The 13,886-nt window shown below is 42.7% G+C and overlaps 1 protein-coding gene across 4 annotated transcripts in view; it reads right to left on the minus strand.

Moving 5' to 3' along the window:
* arhgap29b (Rho GTPase activating protein 29b) overlaps positions 1 to 13,886 on the minus strand; it is a 38,669-nt gene that overhangs the window by 5,220 nt on the left and 19,563 nt on the right. The window contains exons 3-16 of one of the 4 annotated variants that reach the window (XM_034104334.1): positions 11,264 to 11,407; positions 7,451 to 7,547; positions 7,162 to 7,234; positions 6,832 to 6,892; positions 6,098 to 6,247; positions 4,895 to 4,959; positions 4,653 to 4,763; positions 4,353 to 4,433; positions 3,866 to 4,033; positions 3,602 to 3,739; positions 2,658 to 2,845; positions 1,388 to 1,551; positions 838 to 972; positions 278 to 376 (exon numbers count right to left, since the gene is read on the minus strand). In XM_034104334.1, coding sequence (XP_033960225.1) covers positions 278 to 376; positions 838 to 972; positions 1,388 to 1,551; positions 2,658 to 2,845; positions 3,602 to 3,739; positions 3,866 to 4,033; positions 4,353 to 4,433; positions 4,653 to 4,763; positions 4,895 to 4,959; positions 6,098 to 6,247; positions 6,832 to 6,892; positions 7,162 to 7,234; positions 7,451 to 7,547; positions 11,264 to 11,407 — 1,674 coding nt within the window. Of the gene's footprint in view, positions 1 to 277; positions 377 to 837; positions 973 to 1,387; positions 1,552 to 2,657; positions 2,846 to 3,601; positions 3,740 to 3,865; positions 4,034 to 4,352; positions 4,434 to 4,652; positions 4,764 to 4,894; positions 4,960 to 6,097; positions 6,248 to 6,831; positions 6,893 to 7,161; positions 7,235 to 7,450; positions 7,548 to 7,647; positions 7,952 to 7,980; positions 8,286 to 8,389; positions 8,692 to 11,263; positions 11,408 to 13,886 lie in introns of those variants that run through there. The other 3 variants (XM_034104336.1, XM_034104337.2, XM_071206379.1) reach the window with 3 other exon arrangements.

The following is a 13,886-nucleotide window of genomic DNA, read 5'->3' on the forward strand; positions in this document are numbered from 1 at the left end:
GACGGCTCCTCCTGTACAGGAAGTGTGAGCTGAGGTCATGTGGCCAAACTAACATGAACCCAATCTGTGCAGCTCCGTCAAGAGTAAAAAACATTTGATGCCGAGCGAAACCCACGGGAAAAAACATCCTTCGAGTCTCGGCTTCATTTCTCCTTTTTTCTTTGTCTCGTGCATAGCTTCCCTGCCACACAACACACTGCCTGCGCTACTGCACATACATTCCTAAAATTGGTTTATGTACAAGTATGCATCTGCCTGCGGAGGTCACACGCCTTACCGTTGTCTGAAGGCGATGGTTGCTCCCTCTCATCCAGGTCATCAGCAGAAGACATGGTGCCAGTGGACGGCGTCCTCTGCAGCCGTCGCTTGAAGTCACCTGACCGTACATACACAGGTCATGAATTTGTACATACACATATCCAGTGACTAATTTAAAAGTACAGTTTAACAACAGATTTGCACACGGGCAATATCCCGGTGCGGAGAACAGATTGTGCCGCTACGTAAACACGCAGGGTTTTATGTATCAAAGCTTGGCACAGTGCGGCAAACCGTTTCAGATGTAGAGGGAAGTGCACTTAGATACGAGTAGTGTGTGGGTCTGTTGTACAATGAGGAAGTTACAACAAATATTATACTTAGAATAAATACATAATGTGCACCTTCTTTTACTTCTGTTTTGAAATCAGGCTATTTTCAGATTTGCATTACTTTAATAGTTTGGGTGTTTTTCCAAATGTACTCAAATGTTACCTTTCTTTGTTGCATGTTTATATAAAACCATTTACAAATATCCTAAAGACCTTTATATTAATGAAAATAATAGAATCCTCTTACCTGGACTGGCGGTGGGGGAGTCCATGGACCGGGACTCGCTGCTGCCTCCCGCGCTCTCCGAGTCGCTGCACATCCCGCCCTGGCTGCCCTGACTACCGGAGGCCCAGGCTCTCAACGTGGCCTGGCTCCTCAACGCTGCAAGGAAACAGAAAGACCACCAGTCACACACGAGCAGAATAAGAGGGAAAAAATAATCCAGCTCAAAAGCAGCTTCCCGTTTAGTGATATTCTTAGCGTTGGTTTTGGTTATTTCTAGGCAGGTCGCACGTATATTCTGGACTTATGACGCGTAAGCCGCACACAACGGGTTTCATTTAAGTCCTGAGAACTTTTCCATGACTCAGAACACAGACCATGAAAAGGCTCATAAAGGACGCCTGTGAGTTCAGCAACAAGTCATTTTGCAGTTTGGGAATCATCCGTAATCTAAAATACTGTATATTCATGTATCAAATGTGATCTCGTCTTCAAGTCTGCCGTTATTCGTAGCAGTTTTGAATTCATAGTGTTTCCTTGAATTGAAATCAGTATTCACTAAATGAGAGAGTACCTGGTATGTCGGTGCTGCTGTTGGACCGGCGCTCGCTGATCTTCGCAGAGAGGACACAGTCCACCTCGTCTCCGCTCAGCACGTCACCAGAGTAGATGGATGCCTGCGACAGGTTGCCATGGGAGGAATGAGTGCTGCCCACGGACCTTTTGTTGAACACAAACCTGGGGAAATAAAGTCAGAATGAAAGGTTACGTGATGAGATTTATATTGTTCCAGAGTCACTAGGACTTGATTTATTACAGTGCGGGGTTTTGACATGTGACTCAACTTTTACTTCTCCAGGCACTGAGACTTTTGGATTTCAGTTTCTGGCAGATAATCTGTTTTGTCCCCAAGACCCACCCCCCAAGACTCTAAGCAGCACACTTGGAGCACAGTGTTATAAACAAGCAAGCATTTACTGACATTACATTACCACTTCACTTCACACACATGTAGCACCTTTGCCCTATTAAGTGGGCCACTTCATTTCATTGGAAGAAAACGAGCCCCTTTCTGTCTATGACAGGCTAACATAAGCTGTTCTGGAGACCCCCCAAGATTTTTTATAATTCCATAGTTGCTACCAGATGTTAATAAAAAGCCATGAAGTCAAAAAAAGTTCCATTTTATTTGTTATGTGTAACTTCAAAGAATTGTCTGAAATGCTAGTTGTACTAAAACTGAAAGAGAGGATTAGCCGGTAGACCATTGCAACATATAATGTCACATGAAACACGTCAGTAGCTGCACAATAATGAAAGCACTAAATTCCCTTTTTAAGCCACAACGCGTTTTTACAGCAGTGGCAACACTCACTTACAAAATACAATAACATCATCAATCTCACCGTTAACTTATGACTGAGAAAGTGAAGCGTATGAGTGTGTGTGTGTGTGTGTGTATGGGAAGCGGATTCTGCTTTCACAATCTAAGTCTTAGGGACAGCGCTAACCCCGAGCCAACTCTCACAATCTCCCCCACTGCCTTCAGCCCGCGCCACAGATATTTCCTGAGGAAGGGCAACAAATTCAACACGCATTCTGTCTCTCCTTGACTCTCTCTCTCTCGCTTCCTCCCACTCTGACTCACTGTTACCTTTGCTGAAAGAAGAGATGTTTTGAAACACTCTCCACTAAGATTAAGGTTTCATTCTAAAAATCACATTTACTTTCCCCCAGTACGGCCTGCAACAAGCTGCAATGTGAGAATACAAATGGGGTTAGGCATAGCTTAAACACGGAGACCTAATCCCAGAATCTTAGTGCAAATCCACAGTTCTTGGTACCTGGCATTGTCAGACGAGGTGGAGTCTGAGTGCAGGCGCTCTTTAGGCAGATTTTTGGGCAGGTTCCGGGCGAACTCGGCATAGCATTCACCCGGTTCGTACAACTTGGAGCTCTCACTCAGAGCCTGGTAGTGAGCGGGGAGCGACACCGTCTGCGCCTGCTGCATCTGGAACCAGTTCACCGTCACCTGAAGAGAGACGGATTAGTTTGATGAATGGCTCATTTAATGAATAATTGGAAGAAAAAGGGAAATAATAATAATATATTTAATTTATATAGCGCTTCTCATCTGCCAAGACAAATCTTGAAGTGCTTCACAACAAGGGATACTGATACACTTTGAGAGATTAAACAAATAATTGTAATAATAAGAAATCAAAAAATAAAATATAAAATAGAGTACAAAAATAAAAGTCGGAGATAGCGATAAATGAGCACTTAAAAAGACACAAAGCACAAATACAGGCAGACAAACATTCTTTATAACTGTAGCTTATGTTATTTCAATTTAATATACCGGTAAACAAACAAGTATTTGGTGATAACTTCTAATGCTCGACAGATTTCTAAAATGTCTACATTTCTACTAACAATTTTACAAACCACTCCAGCTGCAGTAATGTGTACAGTGCATGTCAAATGGCCGGCTATGTGATTACATAAGATTGGAATGTGTTTCTTTGCCTATAAATGCCTTCTACTTGGCGCATCGAAGCACATATTTAGAGCTTTTCTATAATCTTAGAAATGTACAAAAAGGTTTTAGCACCAAGAGCTGCCAAACCCAAAAAGCAATTGCATTGAAGTGTAAACTTTGCTTTACGAGCAAGTCATTTGATCTCAATGTGTAACGCATTGTGCCTGTAAGACATAACAACTAAATGTTATCTCTCTCCGTAACTCGGCTCGTTAGCTTGCTGCGTATCATGTCGTGCCCACTCACAGCTTTGAGTGTGAGGTCACACTGGAAGACCATCTCTCGGATCTGTGTGAGGAAGGTGCTCTTGGCGTTGGCCAGATCCATCTTCCGGACGCCTGCGTCAGCCATGCAGCTCTGGTACTGATCCTGGGCCTCCTCCGCCTGGTCGCAACAAAACACACAGAAAGTAGTGAGAATGTGGATGAAAAGCTTAATGTCAATAATACGGTTTTCAGGACTATTATGCACTGCTGCAAAGACATTATATTATTATTCTCCCCTGCCTACCTTCTGCAGAGCGTCCTCCTCCAGCTTCCTCTTCTTCTCCAGCTGTTTGTTGGCAGCGGTCGCGTGCTCCTCCTGGGAGCGGTTGGTAGATGTGTGGGCTTTCTGGTACTCCTCTCTCCTCTGGGCCTTCAGCACTCGTGCTTTACGCAACGTTGCCACGGCCTCTTGCTGCCAAACCACACGGATAGACCATAATGTGATTACAATCTGACATGGGGGTTAAGCTGTTATCATAAGCATAGTCAGGCACACCCTTCTGGTTGTTTCACCTCACACGAGGAGCGACTGTAAACTCTGCCAAGAGGGCTCTTTTTCTTTTAACCATCAGAAAAACAAGTGATGATGCAAATTGAAAATCTAGTTGGTGCTTTCGCTGATTTGACTTCCGTAAATGGATCTATACTGATATTTATAAATGCAAAAAGGACGATGCGCTTCATTGATTTTGAGCCAACAGGCTGTATTAAAACGGGGACATGTTACAAACCATTTTCTTTTGCTCCCTCTGCCACTGCTCCTTGATGTCTTTCCTCAACCTGTCGAGGTCATTCTTACGGGCAAGAAGAGGCTGGAAAAACAATTCAATGAGGGACAGGATTTCAAAAGGTATTATTTTGTTTATTTCAAAAGCTTTCAAATATAAAGAAAAGTTAGTTAATGAATTGTATCAGAAATGCTTGTTTTCTGATCTGCAAGTACTGTTACAGAATATTAGAGTCCCAGCCACTGTAACACAACACAGGGATTTAATGTATGTGCACTCGTGATTTCCATTTCTCATCGTTACCTGTATGTATTTGTTGGTCTGAAGAGCCATTGCAGTTTGAGTAAGCAGCTGTTTGTATTCAATGTCGTTCTTGAAGGTGGAAACGTAGATGTCACTGAATGGCATGTAGTCCTTGGAGAAAAAGATAATACAATTAAATTGGCAATTCCATATATATAGATTTCAATCAAAGACAAGATAACAATCATATACTGCATACACATTATAAATAAAGTGTTTGTCTAAAAATACTATTTTCTTACTTGTTGGCTGGCCAGTGTCTTAGCAGCCTCGGCCATTTTGGAAAAACTTTTGGCATACTCAATATCTGAAAAAAAGAGATACACAAAACATTAAGGGATTATTTTTGTCTGTAAATAATCAAGTTTGGATAAAACAACGTGCACTCCATTTAATCTAATTCCATAACGCTGGATTTAAACAAACAAACATTTCAGACGCTCATGCTTCAGGTGATGCACAATGATTTACATTACTAAACAGTGTATTACACACCAGTGGCGAACCGTCAGGGCCTTCAAGGTATTCAGAGAACACTCAGATAAAACAAACAAAAAAGCGATTTAATTATATAAATAAAATATAATAAAATGTAATAAAATGAATAAATGAGAATCGTATCTGTGTTGTTGATCTGTAATATTACAGTGTTAGTTACGTTGATTTGTTTGTCCTTCTCGGACCATGCACTACGCATTTCAGCAACCAATCAGATCTTGTTCTGGGTCTCTGGGTAGAATATCCTTCAACCAGGTATTCTACATCCTTGATAGGATGCCCTGGCCGTTGCACTGAATGAGAGCGTACGTTTGGACTGACAGTTTGATCAACCAATCATATATTGATTTGTAGCCAATGGGCGTGTTCTTTCAGAGTTCCCCTCGGTTCCAGGGTATTCTAGAAGGCCCGCTAGTTCACTGGCTCGAGACAGAGGATCTAGATGAATGCGACGAAGCAATTCATGCCGTTTTATTGTTTTTAACGTTGAAATGACAAGTGCAACAGGTGAAGATGAAGTTGTTGCGGAATTGTTGCGATTACCCTTTTCAAGACGACAATTCAGTGAAAAGTCGGACATTATAATGTGGGCATGTACAATTATTTGCATATCCTAAATTAAACAAAATGAAAAGTTTTCTGCTCAGAGTGACTAAATGGCTGTGAAATCTCACAAACTGTTCTGCCCCTGATGAACTCAATTAAAAGCAAAAAGGCTTATAATGACTCAGGGGCCCATTTTAAAAACGCTGTTTCATTCGTGGGTCAAACACAATTTACAGATACCTCTAATGTCTTTTTAAACTGTACTGCAACACAAGATGGGTGTACATCTTTACTGTTTAGGAGTTATTGCGTTTTCCAAACATATCTAGTATATTCTCCTGATGCAGTAACCCTCTGTTTTGCAAACCAGAGCTCCACGGTCGACAGTCTCGATGTCTCACCCATGGCCAGCCGTTTCTCCATCCAGGCCAGGAGGTCTTTGATGTACCTGGACCAGGCCTTGGCGTAGAGTAGAGCAGACTCCACGCCGCTGTCATTATTCAGCAGGGTCAAGTCAACTTCTTCCTCTCGTGAAAGCGGCACCTCTGGACCTAGAGAGTCAGTAGAGAGAATCAAAACACATGGCATCAAGGAAATTGCCGCGTCTCAGTTCTACTACCCCCAACAGACGTGTGTGGGAGGTAAATGGAAAAACATATTCAGGTTAAAGGTAACAGTGTAGGAGGATGTAAAAGTGCCGGGCATCTTTTCAAATAGCATTATTTTCTTTCTACTGGTTACACTGTGATGCACCTCTCCCGTCTGATTCAACACAAACCCCATGTGTTTCCCATCCCACACGGAACTACTCCTAAACAGGCAAGGAATGTGAGATATGTGGCCGGAGAGGGGAAAACGAGCAGCTAGTATGAAAAAAGCAGCAGAAATAACAGGGGTGGAAGCAGAGGCTTAGGGTGGGTCTACCTCAGGCATTCAAGAGTCCAGCGCCTAAATCACTCACTAACACCATCACAGCTAACTCACCACCTGACACTCGGGGCGGCCCCGGTCTACAAAGCGACCATTAAATGCTTTTTAAAGAAGCCATTAATAGTCATTACTTTTCAGGTTTCATTTATTTCATTCTACGCCCACGTTGCTCAGAGGGAAATGACGGAATGTGAATAACACTTACCCACAGGGTCATTTTTCTCTGACAAATATCCCTCAGGATCCAAAGAGAGATTGTCAAAAGACTGTGAAAGAGACATTTCAGATTATAAGAAGGGAATAGCAGACATACAATCAAAGTAAGACATCACAAGCAGCTGAGTGTTCAACACCCCAATTAAGTACAGAAAGCAAGTCTTTGAGGCTTTTTTTTTTTTTTTTTTTTTTTAAATTAAAATGGAGGCGTGGTGCAATTGCCACTTTAAATGCACCCCTTTGAAAACTGTAATGTTTAAAAACAAAGCTTTAAAAAATAAACTGGTGTGAAAACTGGGAGCGAAAGAAGGTGTCTCACCCTGCTTCTCCTGGTCTGGGGGGTCCCCAGCCCTGAGCCGCCGTCCACATCTCCCATAAGGAAGTCAGAAACTCTGAAGGGAAGATGTGTGGACACATGTCAAAAGAGCCGTTTGATTGGGGGAGAATTGCAACGTATTCAGCAGTAAAGGGCTTCCAGAAATGCTACTGTGAAGTATGCGGTTTGTTAACTTTGACAAAAGAGGTTGGCTGAAGTCAGCCCTGCTTTTCTTACACAAAAGTAATAAAAGTCTGGTGGTGTTGAAAAGCTACACAAACATTGTACTCACACATTGCCGAAAGTGAATGCCAAAGTGTCAATGGATGTGTGTATCTCGCCAAATATAGCCTGCGTGTTTTCTGGGTTCACTTCCTTGAAGTTAATGCCTGTGGAGGGTGATACAACACACAATAACATCAGCCAAAATTAAACTGTTACAAACCAGCTCATGTTCAATCATTCAACAAATGTATTAACACGACTAACATTGTATTAAATGCAGATGAACGCATGCAATTCCTCTCAAAGCAGTTGTTGGTTTTATTTTCGCAATCCTAATTAATAGAGACCTTTTTTATGCGAGTGGCTTGTGTCTGGAGAGGTTTATCGCCTCTGCAAGGGCTTACGTTTTTTTAAAGTATGTTTTGACATTCTCCTCCACAGCGGACAAAGAGTTTAACCCCCGAGTGGTTACAAAGGGTCAAGAGTTTCAAAGGAAGCTCTGTGAAAACAGCTCAAAACCACAAGTAGCAGAGCAGAAGTTGTCATCCTAGGACATCGACCTGTACAGTCCATGTCTTTCGACCACATCAGAAATACCTGCTTCTCAAAAGCTTCAAGAATCTTCAAAGACGGATGTTCAAGAAATATTAAAAAAAAAAACCCCGAAAGTCCCCTTCCTTTGTTCAAATGTGTTATAATCCCATATGCCATGTTCCACGATGACCATGCACAGAGCTGGTAATTGAATTGCACTCGTTCTTAAATGTAAGACCTATTGACAGTCAGGCGTCCACTTGTTTTGGAACCATAAGCTTGAGAAGGTTTGCACAGAGTTGTCATTGTCGGAGAACAGTTTACGCAGCGAGTTAGCGGAGAGAAATCAGAGGGAGAAGAGACAGTGAAATCCGACTAAGCCGAGTACTTCCTGCCTGGCCGCAACAGGAAACACTCACACAGCCTGAGATCTGTGACATGTAACACTATATACAACTGTGACAACTCTTACCTTCTCTCCGTCACCTTGCACCTTCTTTCTAGGAACTGGGAGTAAAAAAAAAAACTCTAGAAAGTTTCCAGTCGGATTTCTAGCTTTTGTGCTTCCATTTTCTCTTCATTAGAGCAAATTCCATCCATGTCAGGGGTGGGTGGGTGGTTGTAAATATCCAACCTATGACCAAGCATGTAAGGGTCATGGCATCCTGGGATGTGGAGGCAACCCTTACAATCCAGGGAGATTCTCCAAGACACCAGAAGAGGGGAGAAGCCGATGTGCAAGCCTCCCTGCAGTGCACCTCTCTGGCCCTGAATGCTAGCGTACAACTCTGCACCGACTTCTTCCTCAGGACATCCTGTGCGTCTCATAACAATGATTCCAGAGCTCTGCCCCCCTTGTCAAGATTGAAATATGGAAACTGCACCATTCGAGTACAGGGGCCATTGTCTTCTCACGGGAGAGCCGTAACTGGGACCTTTAGTGCCGGAGAAATGTCTTTGATGAGTTAAGAGCATTGTCTTTACGTCTGATAATCCTACCTTGACGTAGCTTAATTTCCCCGGTGTGATATTGGCCGTTACAAACACACTGAAACATTATAGATGAATAAGTGAGGACAGATTAAAAGAAAATGTATAGGCAAGGAGAAATCGTTTTTTATTATGAGTGAACTGCATGTTTTTCTGAGATAGCATAGTGACGAACACACATAGAAGTTAGCTTGTACTTGTAGTAAACAAAAGTGCTCCAAGCATCTTCCCTAGACAAAGGGGGACAGAGAGCAGGGAAAGAATTTCAATATGTTGAGGAAGTTGACACTTTTATTGCAGTTCCCTGTAGTTTTTCAGAAGGAGGCGGGGGGGAAAGGACGCCGTCACAATGTGGCTACAAATAGAAACGTGTCCAGCTCTGGTTTGATTCAGTCTGTGAGCAGATCATGTGTTTAATGTAGAGAAGACATAAACAACACGACATGTATATGTATTTAAAACTGGTTCGACAACCATATGTTTGGATGGGAAGGGAGGGGGATTTCCCCAGTACATTCTGGCAGCTGGCGAAATGCCCCAGGTGTTTTGAGCATCAAAGAGCAACATGAGTGAAGAGGCGACACACTCTGAAGACACTGAGGCCTGTTATCATCCAAACCTTTGAGTCCTCATCTCTGATGTCTCGCTGATTCATTCCTCTCTCAGCCCTCCTCTGGCCCGGTGACTGTGGCAGCATTGTGTTCCCCACTGGCCATTAGGTACAGTCCAACCAGGGTGTGTGTTGATGTAAGACACCCCCTTGTGGACAGGCACATTCCCACTTGTCAACAACATATGCAGCTACTGAATTTAAGGCAAGACCAAATGGCTTTTCTTGTAAAATAGGAATAAAGCACAAACTGCACGGCCTTAATCTACAGTAGCAGCATTAGTATCAGTTTAAGGGCGTTTTATTTATGCATGTTTGTGTGAGATTTGAGCATACAGTATAATAAATACCTTGGTTATACGCGCACATTTTGGTAAACCTTGAATATGTCATAATATGTTTGTATTTAGGGATGCAGCAATACAACTGTTTTTCCTCTTAATAAAATATTTAAAGTTTTGATTTGAGATCCTTATTGTCTCGCTGCACTGAACTCATTGTAATCATTTTCATGAGCGTTATGATACAATACAACTTTATTTATAAAGCACTTTAAACCTCCAGACCAAAGTGCTGTACAGGCAAATAGATAAAACACAGCTCAGCTCACACACCATAAAACAAGTACAAGTAAAAACAAAAAACTATTTAAATGCAAAAACAGCAACACTCTAAAAGATGTTGAAACGCCAAATGTTAAAACGCTAAGGAGAAGAGGTGGGTTTTAAGAAGCGATTTAAAAGCAGGCAGTGTGGAGGCCTGTCTGATTTTTTAAATGATGAGATCAAGGATGGCAATGGCTATATAGTAATCCTACATTTTCAAACCTTGCCAAGACCAAAGATACGGTAGACATCTAGACACGAGCATCAGGGAAGAACGTAGCAACTAAATGAAGATTGAAAAACTACATTTTCTTCAAGGCACAAATATTGGATACCAAATCAGTTTGAGTGCTGACACTGATTTCCCATATTGAATTGGTTAAGCAATATTTATTACAAGTCTGGTAGATGTTGTTTACCATAGGCGTTTCACTGGCCTTCGTAGAACCCTTGGTCTTCAAACATGTGCAATAAAAGGTGTTTGTTATTAAAGTTAGTCTCAAACACTCTGCCTCATCCGACACTGGATCTCTTTTGTCTCCTTTCGGCATTCTACACATCGTCAAAGCACTCGTCGTCAATGAACCGCAGATGCAGACGGGTATCTTTAAGCATTTTTGAGGAGTAGTTCATAACTAGGATATAGAGATGAGACAGGTGCGTTGTCAGACACTCTCACACCTCACGAAGCGGGGGAAAGAATGAGGACGCGTGGATGCGCTGGACCGACAAGCCGCCTGCCAAAGGGGCCCCGCGGTCGCTGAAATATGGAATGCAAATTACAGTCGACTCCGCTGTAGAGATTCTTGTGTGCAAGTCAAGGGAAGAGGATCACATTTCTCGCAGAGTGAACTCGTGAGTTGAGATTCCTTTTGTTTGTGTTCATTCGGGAGACAGGAAACGGAGCTGTTGCTGAAGGAGTATTCTCTTCTCACACTGCGCCCTTTCAGAAACAAAACTCCAAGCCAAGTCTAACTAAGATCAATAAAATAGAACCGCAGGGTATTTCCCACACTGGCCTGCACGACTTACGCAGGCCTGCACCAGGAACACAACAATCAGAGTAGAAGCCAAGACACTGCAGCGTCATTCGATTGTTTTTACCTGTGTGTCTGTGTGCATGCAGGTGACTTTCACTGACCTTTGACCTTGGCGATGACCGTGCCAGCCGCTCCGAGGATATCCACCGAGTTGAGGGTCTGGTGTTTGCTGATGACGGTCTTGAGGACGCGAAGTAACTCTGCCAAACGTTCCTGCACCGCCTCCTGAAGACCTTCTCGACTCTCTGGGGACAAAAGAGACGACGCAGGTTGAAAGGTCGTAAGGGCAACCAATACGTGACTACCTTCGAAACCCAACCGCCACGCACAGTTTACAATCAAACAGTTTCATCTATTAGTCAAAACCACCATCACACTACGTTTTGAGTCACGGGAGGTGAGTGTGCAAAGAATTCCATGCATTCCTTTCGTCTTGGCTGCACGTTGACGTCTTCTGTGTCTGATCCAGATGATTTGCCTCAAGTCAAACGTGTTGTTTTATTTGCGTGCGTGCGTGCGTGTGTGCGACCCCAGGTGAGATCTAGAAGACGGTTCTTGTTGAGAGGCAGTGACTAAGGCAGTTGTTGTGGCATAGAAGTTGCAGCATCTGATATTTAAGAAGTGTGTTTTATATTGAGTTATCTGTTTCATCCTTTCATAAATGTGAGGACCAAAATGGCGGTAGACCAAGGGCTGGTAAGGGTTTTATTGCTGTGGGGGAGCTGGACCGAGACCCCACTGTGGTCTCGGAATGTGATGGGGGATGTGTGTCGGTGCAGAGGCTGCAGAAATAGGAGACAGTGAGGGTCAGAGGTGTTTGTATGAGATGACTGGACCAGTTGTCCTTAAACTCCACCCCCTCCTGTATCATTTGGTATGAAAGCCTATCCAGCTTGCTGTTCTGTCTCTCTCTTCACGCGTCGCTGGGACAGGAGGTCGTGGTGGCCTGTGGGCAGGAGCCAGGAGTAGGCCAAACTCCTGACATTACACATAATACGATATGATTGTGTATGGTAATGTATTTGATTGTATTGCATTGTATATTACCATTAAAGTGGATTATTGTTAAACGGTTAAGTGTATGCTCTGGATTCCCTTCATGTAAGATAACAGCTTGTAGGAACGCGAGGAGATTTAAGCCTATATCTCCTAACAAATGGTGACCCGACGTTTCCGTGTAGACAGGGCTGTGGAAGGTTTCAGAGTGTTTTTGAAGTTTGAATGGAGTATACAATGCATATTTTATACCATGTTAGGAAAGTTATATATAACACGTGAACGTTGATCGTCAGGTATAGAGAGTCCTGCGTAACAAGAAATTAGAGCAGTTTGCGTGGATCTTCGGGTAGTTTAGTCCTGAAGTGACGAAGGAGCGGTGCAGTTCGTGAGTTTTGGGTGCAAGTCCCAGACGGCGAAACCTGGATGGTCGATATTTCAGATCGGTCCGCCGTTTATAACTGGGGGTAAAATAGCAGTCTGAGATCGAATAAGCGAAAGTATCAATGGACTGCTATTCTGTTAAATCCTTGGGAGAGAGCGCTAACGTCACCTACATTGTGACGAGACCGGCTCCCGTTTCCCTTGTCTGTAAAAATTAATTTGAAAGGCTGACGTAAACATAACGTTGATCGCAAGGTAGGCAGAGAGTCCTGCGTGACGACATATGTAACACGTTATCAGGCCGGACAAACTGTACGGGGAATAAATCTGTGTGATTTTTACCTAAATAACCTGTGTGAGCGATTGTCTGTGGTAATCAGGCATTCGCTCAGAAGAGTGAAGCTCATTTGTGCTCTGCTGCTGCCATCTAGTGGCTGAAAGGGGGGGAAGCACGTTAATTAAGTCAGATAAATAAAAGCGAAGTCAATATATTGCGTCAGAATAGTAAAGACAATTCTGAAATTCCAGGGAGTTATCGGGAGCAATGGGAACAGATTAAGAGATTGATTTTAAGTGGAATCAAAAAGGGGGATAAAGAAAAGGCTTGTATATTTAAATAAATAAGCTGTCTGTAGGTTGTCATTGTTGATTAGTAAAGACCTTGTTTTATGTTGGTAAATGTAATGGTACAAAAGACAGGGGTACTTATGCCCGTTTAGGTTTTCAATGTGCGCCATCACGTTAGAACAGGATTGGTGGCATTTTCAGTTCATTGCTTACTTCCACACGCCTTCCCCCTCCTTGTCTCTTTCACGACTATAGTTAATGCATTGGAACGATTGTCAAGTTGCCGTGTTTCTAGGAACACGGCTGTTCCGGAACGGCCTTTCAAAATAAAAGCCAAAGGCCGCTGTCCGCCAGAGATGCCTTCACAATAAAACAGTAATTACCTTAACAATATATTTAACTTATATTGCGTCTTTAAATATTGATTTTAATTCATTACAGATCTAACCTGCTTGTAACACAACTTTGATCAAAATAATAGGATAAGCAAGTGGTTAAAGGGGGTTTCCTGTCTGGCTCATTTGATTTAGAACTGAAGTAAGGGAAAATAGTGTTTTATGAGTCATTCCTCATGGTTTCTGAAGATAAATCATCAGTTTGTCTGAACTTTGATATAGAGATAGGATCATGGTGGAGAAGGAAGACCTTTTTTTTGGTTTCAAATAATTAAAGTAGAGTTTAAGGATGAAGTAAGCAGGACTTCAACTGGCCAAAAGACATTTTGAAGTTTAATATTCTTGGTTAGCAAACAAGACATCTGATTATTATGTCACACGT

Source organism: Pseudochaenichthys georgianus, chromosome 17 (assembly GCF_902827115.2).
Source record: "Pseudochaenichthys georgianus chromosome 17, fPseGeo1.2, whole genome shotgun sequence".
Taxonomy (NCBI): domain Eukaryota; kingdom Metazoa; phylum Chordata; class Actinopteri; order Perciformes; family Channichthyidae; genus Pseudochaenichthys; species Pseudochaenichthys georgianus.